A 9,907-nucleotide genomic window follows, 5' to 3' on the forward strand; every position below is an offset into this window, starting at 1 on the left:
ATAGAGTAATTGAAAGCAAAAAGCATAATGGAATGTCCTGGAATAACAGAAGTCTTAAAAAATATTTTTTTGTGTGTGGTGATAGTTAAATAGGCACAAAAATTTGTTCAAATTCATTAATTTGTTGATTAAATGGGTTGCTGTTATTCATATAATCGTTTTAATCTATAATTCAATGAATCTGATAAAATTGTTTTAGTTAAAATGAAATCTCTATTGAGGACTGAATTTGATCTGAGAGTAGGAAAAGGTTAGGTAGGGCACACACAAGTACTCATCCAATGTTTAATGCAAGGAATAGGAGTGCCTAGTCAAAAAGGGTGTATAAAATAAATAAAATGTATATTTGAAGTAGATAATACTGACTCACATTCAGTAATACAGTATAAATCCAAGGCTTTGGATTTTTAAAAAAATTAATAGTTGCTATTATTTTTCATTATCTTTTAAAATAAGACATGTTTGTAGTGATATATTTCAGGATTATTATCAGGGCAGGAAGAGAGGAATTTTCTTTACCAAATGTCATGAAGCTCTATGAAAAAATGTACTGAAATATTGTTTTTACATTTATTCTTTACTTAACCAACTAGGCCTGACAATAGGTGAATATGATAGAGTATTTGAGTTCCTCATATACATGATATCCATGTACCAAGTGTAAAGATTTTAGTTTTCCAAGAGATAAGTCAGTGTACCAACAACAGCAGCAATGATTATAACAAAAAAGATTAGAGTTGTAGGCACATGGATGGAATAAGACATCAAAAATAAAAATACTAAGAAAACTATACTCCCTTGTGTACCATCCATTTTATTCTGAACTTTTAAATCATTGTTTCTTTTTTCCCTGATCATAGAATTAAACAAGCTTAAATGATTCATTTTGTATTTAGTAGGAATGCTTTCAATTACAGATTATATAAATTCACCCTATATAGTTATAAAACCACAAAGACATTTGCTATTTTCTTGGCAAGAATTCTGGAAATACTGGTCCTAAGGTGAGTTATGAATCCACAAAGTTTTGAAGTATCCAAATCTTCTATCCTTCCATACCAACTTCTGTTCTTGAGTTTGTTGAATTAAATTAATACCTCTAACATCACATACTGTAAAGGTAGAGGTGGTAGAGGTAGTGACGGTGGGTGGTAGGAGGGGATCAAAAGAAGACAACACAATTCTTTATTCACTCCTCTTTATCAGGAAGACAAACTTGACATTCCTCATAGAAACAGAAAAGGCAGTCATGAAATTCATCTGGAAAAATAAGAGAACCAGAATAGCTAAAATAATCCTTAGCAAGAAGAGTGAAGCAGGTGGCATCACAATACCTACCAGACCTTAAACTGTACTACAGAGCAATAATAACAAAAACAGCATGGTATTGGCACCAAAATAGACTTGTAAACCAATGATACAGAATAGAGGACACAGAGACAAACCCATATAAATACTATTATCTCATATTAGACAAAGGCACCAAAAACATATTTTGGAGAAAGGATAGCCTCTTCAACAAATGGTGTTGGGAAAATTGGAGATCCATATACAACAAAATGAAAACAATCCCCTATCTCTCACCATACACGTAACTCAGTTCAAGTTGGATCAATGACCTAGGAATTAAACCAGATATCCTGCACCTAATAGAGAAAAAGGTAGGCCCAAATCTCCATCATGTCAGATTAGGCCCCAACTTCATTTATAAGACTCCTAAAGCACAAGAATTAAAATCAAGAATTAATTAATGGGATGTATTCAAACTAAAAAGCTTCTTCTCAGCAAAAGAAACAATCAGTGAAGTGAATAGAGAGCCTACAGAATGAGAGCAAATGTTTTTTTCTTTTCTTTTTTTAAAGAGAGAGTGGGGGGAGGGAGGGAGAGAGAGAGGGAGGGAGGGAGGGAGGGAGAGAGAGAGAGAGAGAGAGAGAGAGAGAGAGAGAGGGAGAGAGAGAGAGAGAGAGAATTTTAATATTTATTTTTTAGTTCTCGGCGGACACAACATCTTTGTTTGTATGTGGTGCTGAGGATCGAACCCCAGGCCGCATGCATGCCAGGCGAGCGGGCTACCGCTTGAGCCACATCCCCAGCCCAGGAGCAAATTTTTAACACTTACACATCAGAGAGATATATAATCTCTAGGATATGTAAAGAACTCAAAAATCTTAACACCAAAAAAAAAAAAAAAAAAAAAAAAAGAAAAACCAATCAAAAAAAAAAAATGGGCCAAGAAACTGAACAGACACTTCTCAGAAGATGATATACAATCAATCAACAAATATATGAAAAAATTTTCAGCATCTTTAGCAATTAGAGAAATGCAAATCAAAAATACTCTAAGTTTTCATCTCACTCCAGTCAGAATGGCACCTATTAAGAATACAAACAACAATAAGTATTAGCAAGGATGTACACCAATCTGGAAAGAAAGCAGCATGGAGATTTCTTGGAAAACTGGGAATGGAACCACCATTTTATTCAGCTATCCCACTCCTATGTTTATACCCAAAAGACTTAAAAATAGCCTACTAAAGGGACAGAGCCACATGTTTATAGTAGTACTACTCACAAAAGCTAAATTGTGGAACCAACCTAGATACTCTTCAGTAGATGAATAGATAAAGAAAATGTGCTATATATACACAAAGGAATATTACTCAGCATTAAAAGAGAATAAAATCATGTTATTTGCAGGTAAATGGATGCAGTTGGAAAATATAATGCTAAGTAAAGTAAACCAATCCCCCCCCAAACAAATGCTGAATGTTTTCTCTGATATAAAGATGGGGGTGGGGGCAGGGAGCATGGAGGAATAGACAAACTTTAGATAGGGCAAAGGGGAAGGAGGGGAATGGAGGGGGCATGGGGGTGGAAAGATGGTGGAATGACGTGGACATTATTACCCTAAGTACATGTATGAAAACACGAATGGTGTGACTCTTCTTTGTGTGCAACCAGAGACATGAAAAAAAGTGAATTGAATTGCATTCTGCTGTCATATATAACAAATTAGAATAAATAAAATGAAAAAGAAATCATTCTAATGCAAAGCAGACTTCTTCTTACATCTTATTTTTAAAAATATTTTTATTAGTTGTAGATGGACACAATATATTTATTTTTATGTGGTGATGAGAATTGAACCCAGGGCCTCACACCTGCGGGGCAAGCACTCTTCCATAGAGCTACAGCCCCAGCCCTGCTTATTATGTCTTATTGACTATAACTGGAATTGACCTCTGTTACTAGCAAAAGGGAATGGTATTGTGATGCTCATCTTAGATCAATTATATCTATCCTCTAAAGCTGGGAGGTAGATCTAGTCTTCTAAATACCTTGCTACATCTTCTCTATCTCCCTTCACCCCACCCCCAAATAGGATTTTTTAGACTATAGAAAAAGTAGGACAGGAATAATACTAACATCTGCTATAATTTTCAAAGTGATAATCCAGATGGGTATTGCCCATTTCCTCACTTTAGTGCCTTACAGAAAAATATAAATATATATATTTGGGACCAAGAATTGAACCCAAGGATGCTTAACTACTAAACCACATCCCCAGCCTTTTTGTATTTTTTTGAGACAGGATCTCACCAAGGTGCTTAGGGGCTTGCTAAATTGCTGAGGCTGGTCTTTTAACTTGCAATCTTCCTGCCTCAGCCTTTTGAGCCTCCAGGATTACAGGCATGTGCCACCACACCCCTCCTTACACAAGGATCATAACTTCACTTGATCCATACTCTGGCTACCAAGCCAACCAAACTCAAACAATGGGAGGAAGAAAATGAATCTAGCATTTGTGACTTTTTTATACTTCTCTTTAAACAAAACTCTATAGTTAAGATGTAAGTCAAACTTCAGTGTTCCCAACCTGTAAATACTACTCACCCTCACATAGTGAAAATGTATGCTTTCACAAATAGGGTAGAGCTCCTGGGTAATCAGTAATTGTGTGCTCTGTTTCCTCTATTGTAGCCCAGTAGAAATCGCACTTAACAAATCCTGCGGTTTATACTTTCTCCTCCATAGGTACTTGTATTAGTGATCCTGCAGGGTTTTATTTTCATGGGAAATGTACACCACAAAAATGAATACTTCTGCATAAGAGGAGAAAAAATTATGGTGAAAAATTTAAACAAAGGTAGAACAAGAAATTTGTCATAGTTGTTGTTTAAACTGACTTTTAAAATCAGAACTCAAAACGGGCATCCTGGTCTGTTTTATTTGTCCAACAAAACGTTCACAGGTTTTTTCAGTTTTGAAAGCCTTTCATTGGGGCTGGTACCCTTCTGTGTGCTACAGGCCCCTTCAACCCTCTTATGCTTTCCTTCACATTCATGGGCCACCATTCTCGCAAGCCCAGTAGGCACTTGAATTTGCTAATCCCTACCTCTTATGGATAAACCAAAATTAATGTGAATAATTTTCCTATTTGCCAAAAACTTTTAACTGGACTTGAAAATGAGTTTCACAATTAATAATATACTCTTCTCCAAGACAACTAGGTTTTTGGCATGCTGCCTTAAATTGTTTTGGCTGGACTTTTGTCAGTAATAGCCTTTTCTAAATAAGTGAAACACAAAGTGGTATTGTGTATTTGATTTATATGACTAAGTTGTGTTCATGGACACATGAGGCAATTTTGCATTATCAAATTATGTATAATTTATACTTATAATTTTTATTTATGTTGAAGCACATTTAAAAGACCAAAATACTTAAAATAACTCAAATGTATATAGATCTCTCTATATATGCATATAACTTTCCAGATTTCCCTTTCAAAAGTATCAGAACATTTTATAAATACTTCACAAAAAGTTATTTTCTATAGTATGAAATATCCACACAGTCTCACAGAATGACAGAGGGAAATTCAGACTCCTTATTTAGGGTATTAAATCTCTAATATCATATTTTTTTTCTTCACAAAAAATAAACTTTAACTAATGCTAAAAATGTTTTACTTTAGCAAATAGTTGAACAATGCTTTCAATGAATGGAAGAACTTGGGCCCTTGAAAAGGAATGTTAAGTAGTTCCGAATTCTCCCGACCGTTTTTCATGTGGACACTGCCTCCTAGATCATTTTTATACTATCATATTTAGGTTGTGTGGATTAGAGCTCTCTTCTGCCAAAATAACAGTGAGCTACCTGTGTTTCTATTTACTGCTTTACTGCCAAATCTCCAGTCCCCCTATAAAAGTAGTTTGCTTTTATGATGCTGTGATTATTTTTTTCCCTCTAATGTCTATATTATTTACTCCCAGTCCTAGTCTGGTCTGCTTGCATTTTCTGTCCATTTATTTGCCTAAAAAGATAAGCCAACATTAATTTGCAAAGGACATGGGGAGTGATGAATATAAGATGATCTTTTAAGGGTTTGTCCATCTCCAACATTTGTTCACCAAGCTTTAAAAACACTAGTGTCATACCATTACTGTTTATTTTGATATATGTCCTTAAAAAGGTCTGTCCTTAAAATTAGAGGCTGGGGTTGGGGCTCAGTTGGTAGAGTGTTTGCCTTGCATGTGTGAGGCACTGGGTTCGATCCTCAGCACCACATAAAAACAAATAAATAAAATAAAGGTATTGTGTCTGTCTACAAGTAAAAAAAAAATTTTGAAGAAAATGATAGAGCTACTTGAAATGGCAAAATAAAAGTCTAAAATATTTTTCTGAATTATAAGAGACAGAACAAAGTAGCAAGACCTTCTGAGTAAGTTGTTTACAACCCTGAGGAAGCATTAAAATTCTCCGAGGAGCTTTCAAAATTACGGATGCCTAGATTCATCTCCAGAAATTCTGATTTAATTGGTTTGGAGTGCAGCCTGGACATGAGATTTTTATAAAGTCTCCCAGATGATTTTAAAGTACAACCAATGTTGAGAACCACTGGTCCATCTCCAGATTGTCTGCTCCCATTAACCATAATATCTATTCTTTAACCTTAATCTTGATTTTAATCAATTGGTACATTTTTAAAACATAGTCTCTCAAACTTTAGTTCCAGAAATTTAAATTATATTTGTCGGAGGTGGAACTCAGGCAGTTTTTTCTTTTAAGTGTTATAATTTTAATGTGAAGTTAAGGTTAAGAATTTAAGAATTATTGCTCAAGAACCAAGATGTTCAACACTGCAACATGGAGTTGACAGTATGATAGACTGTCATTATTTTCATTTTTTTTTTTTTGATGGCAAGCTATAACCCTTGCTTGCTAGAAGAGTTCAATGGCACAAATTCAGTTTTGTAACTAATCTTCTTTAGAAAATTATTTGTAGTAACATTTGTTTTAAAAGGTAAACTGAGACACATTAAAACATTTAAGAGTTTATTTGTGCATTTGGCAATTCATAGGTCAGACCACTCTAGACCCCCAGCAGTTTGAGGACTCTGCCAAAGGGGCCCAGAAGGAGGCTTTTATATGGTGAATGGAGAAGAAAGGCAAAGGAAAATTTGGATAAAAATAAAGCAGTGTTGGACTCAATGGAGCACAAAGACCCTACTTAGAGGTTAGTTGGCAGTTACTGACTGGTGAAGCTGGCTTCACTGTACTGTTTACACTGAAATGGGTTTTGATCTGCTCAGGTAGGAACCCAGAGAGCTGGAGCTGCCGCGGCCAATGGCCTCCTACTGAATTATTCTAACACAATAATAGTTCTTCAGGATTCAGTGGGAAAATTGCAGGACTGGACATTCTCCCAGTGAGTGGTCTTGGATTTGTTCGGCTGTAACTCTTGGTCTAGTTAGTCACTGTAATTTTGCTGTGACAGCTGATATTCAGAATTTTTAGTCGCTCTGAGACAGTCTGTGCTGGGCGTTTGCCACCTCCAGGAGATTCAAAGCGACTTGGGATGTTTTCAGTTTACTCTTCTTATTTAAATGAATGAAAATGGCTCCAATATAGCGCACAATCCCCCCGAATAGCTTTCTATAACACACGGATCTGAGGATGTCCTTTTGCAAATTTAGATCATTGGAAAGTATGAAAAAGGCTTAGTTATTTTAAATAACGTGGAGCCAGCAAGCGAGATGCATGGACCGACCACGCCATTGAGCGCGAATGGCAGAGGGCGCATGCGTGGCACCGCCCTTGGGCGGGGCCTGGCGGGGCCGAGCGCCCCCCCTGTGGTCACGTGAGGGAACCGCCCGGGCGCGCTCCGGCGACCTTCGCTCCGGGGAACTGTAGAGAGCGCAGCCATGGCCATGGCCATGGCCAACGACGCCAAGCCCGACGCCGAGACGCTGCAGGTGCTGCAGGACATGGCCCACCGCCTGCGAATCCACTCCATCAGGGCCACGTGTGCCTGCAGCTCCGGGCACCCCACGTCGTGCTGCAGTGCCGCGGAGATCATGTCCGTGCTCTTCTTCCACGCCATGAGGTACAAAGGGACCGAGCCGGAGCACCGCGACAACGACCGGTTTGTCCTCTCCAAGGGCCACGCGGCTCCAATCCTCTACGCCGCTTGGGCCGAGATAGGCGACATCCGCGAATCCGACTTGCTGAGCTTGAGGAAAATCCACTGCGACTTGGAGGGACACCCCACGCCTCGACTCTCGTTTGTGGACGTGGCAACAGGGTCCCTGGGGCAAGGACTAGGCGCTGCCTGTGGAATGGCGTACACGGGCAAGTACTTCGACAAGGCCAGCTACCGGGTGTTCTGCCTCATGGGAGACGGCGAATCCTCAGAAGGCTCTGTCTGGGAGGCTTTGGCTTTTGCTTCCCACTACAGTTTGGACAATCTCGTGGCAGTCTTCGACGTGAACCGCTTGGGACAAAGTGGCACTGCGCCCCTGGGGCACTGCACAGACATCTATCAGAATCGCTGCGAAGCCTTTGGGTGGAATACCTACCTAGTGGATGGTCATGATGTGGAGGCCTTGTGCCACGCATTTTGGCAAGCAGCTCAAGTGAAGAACAAACCTACTGCTGTCATCGCCAAGACCTTCAAGGGTCGAGGTATTCCAAACGTTGAGGATGCAGAAAATTGGCATGGAAAGCCAATGCCCAAAGAGAGGGCAGATGCAATTATCCAGTTAATTGAGAGTCAGATACAGACCAACAGGAATCTCATGCCCCAGCCCCCAGTGGAAGACTCACCTCCGATCAGCATCACTAATATAAAAATGACCTCTCCGCCTACTTACAAAGCTGGTGACAAGATAGCTACTCGGAAAGCCTGTGGTTTGGCTCTGGCTAAGCTAGGCCATGCACATGAAAGAGTTATTGTTCTGGATGGTGACACAAAGAACTCCACCTTTTCTGAGATATTCAAGAAAGAACACCCTGAGCGTTTCATAGAGTGTTTTATTGCTGAGCAAAACATGGTTAGTGTGGCACTGGGCTGTGCCACACGTGGTCGTACCATTGCCTTTGCTAGTACCTTTGCTGCCTTTTTGACCCGAGCATTTGATCAGATCCGAATGGGAGCCATCTCCCAAACTGATATCAACCTCATTGGTTCTCACTGTGGAGTATCCGTTGGTGAAGATGGACCATCTCAGATGGCCCTAGAAGACCTAGCCATGTTTCGAAGTATTCCCAATTGCACCATTTTCTATCCAAGTGATGCTGTATCAACAGAGCATGCTGTTTATCTGGCTGCCAATACCAAGGGCATGTGCTTCATTAGAACCACCCGACCAGAAACTGCAATCATTTATACTGCACAAGAAAATTTTGAGATTGGACAGGCCAAGGTAGTCCGCCACAGTGTTAATGACAAGGTTACAGTTATTGGAGCTGGAGTTACTCTACACGAAGCCTTAGCAGCTGCTGATGATCTTTCTCAACAAGGTATTTCTATCCGTGTCATTGACCCATTTACTATTAAACCCCTGGATACAGCTACTATTATTTCCAGTGCAAAAGCCACAGGTGGCCGGGTTATCACAGTAGAAGATCACTACAGAGAAGGTGGTATTGGAGAAGCAGTCTGTGCAGCTGTCTCCAGGGAGCCTGACATCCTTGTTCATCAGCTGGCAGTGACAGAAGTGCCTCGAAGTGGGAAACCCAGTGAATTGCTGGACATGTTTGGAATCAGTGCCAAACAAATCATAGAGGCTGTGAAATATACTTTAATGAGCTAAAATAGCTCATTTTTTAACAAATCTGTTGACTTTGGTCTTAAAACACTAGTGGTTTTATAGTGAATTTATACTTGTTACAAAACCATCTATACAGTTGTACTGGTTTTAAAAAAGCAAAGCCACTTAACACAATTACTAATTCCAAAACTCAAGTTATTGAACTTTCTGTTAAACTCTAATATGTAAATGTCTATCTCGTTTTTAAATCTTTAAAGTGAGTCATAAACATTTTAAGTTGTAGAATAGTAAATAAAGCAACCACTTAATATAAAGTTCTTTGATAAGACTACAAATAATTGACTGGGCTGGGTATGAATCTAGAGGTAACTGCTTCTTAAAAATGTATAATTTCTTTATAAATTAAGAAAATGTGAATTTTAGATTTTAATAGCCCAGATTATAAAGCAAACTTGAACTTTCATAAAATGCCATCACCATGCTGTGCCTGAAGTTTCCCAGATGATATTTTACTGAAGTTTCCTTGGAATTTCCTTTGAAGTTCATCTCCACTCTACAGTTTGACAGAAGAGCAGCAGCAAAATCTCTTATGATGCATCACGCTGTTTGTGGTGAATATTGTGTAAAGAAAGGAAAACAACTATTTCCAGTGCGTATGATACGTGCACTTTTTTTGTGTGAAAATTCAGAAATGTTTCACTTTTTTGTGATTAAACCAGATTGCTAATTTTATTATATTTATCTATATAATAAAGTGTCTTAAAATAAACTACATTATTTGGTTTCTGTCGTATATATGTGACTTGGTTTCTCATAAAACTGTAATTCAGGAACATACTTTTAAAGGTTAT

General features: G+C 38.6%; 1 protein-coding gene across 1 annotated transcript; it reads left to right on the forward strand.

Annotated features, from left to right (window-relative positions):
* Window positions 1-7,220: 7,220 nt before the first annotated feature.
* Window positions 7,221-9,098, forward strand: Tktl2 (transketolase like 2). The gene is made up of 2 exons (XM_026395847.2): window positions 7,221-7,445; window positions 7,560-9,098. Exons 1-2 carry the CDS (start codon window positions 7,221-7,223, stop codon window positions 9,096-9,098), a joined length of 1,764 nt encoding a protein of 587 aa, XP_026251632.1.
* Window positions 9,099-9,907: the final 809 nt, after the last annotated feature.

The sequence above is a fragment of the Urocitellus parryii genome, chromosome 14 (assembly GCF_045843805.1).
Source record: "Urocitellus parryii isolate mUroPar1 chromosome 14, mUroPar1.hap1, whole genome shotgun sequence".
NCBI lineage: Eukaryota > Metazoa > Chordata > Mammalia > Rodentia > Sciuridae > Urocitellus > Urocitellus parryii.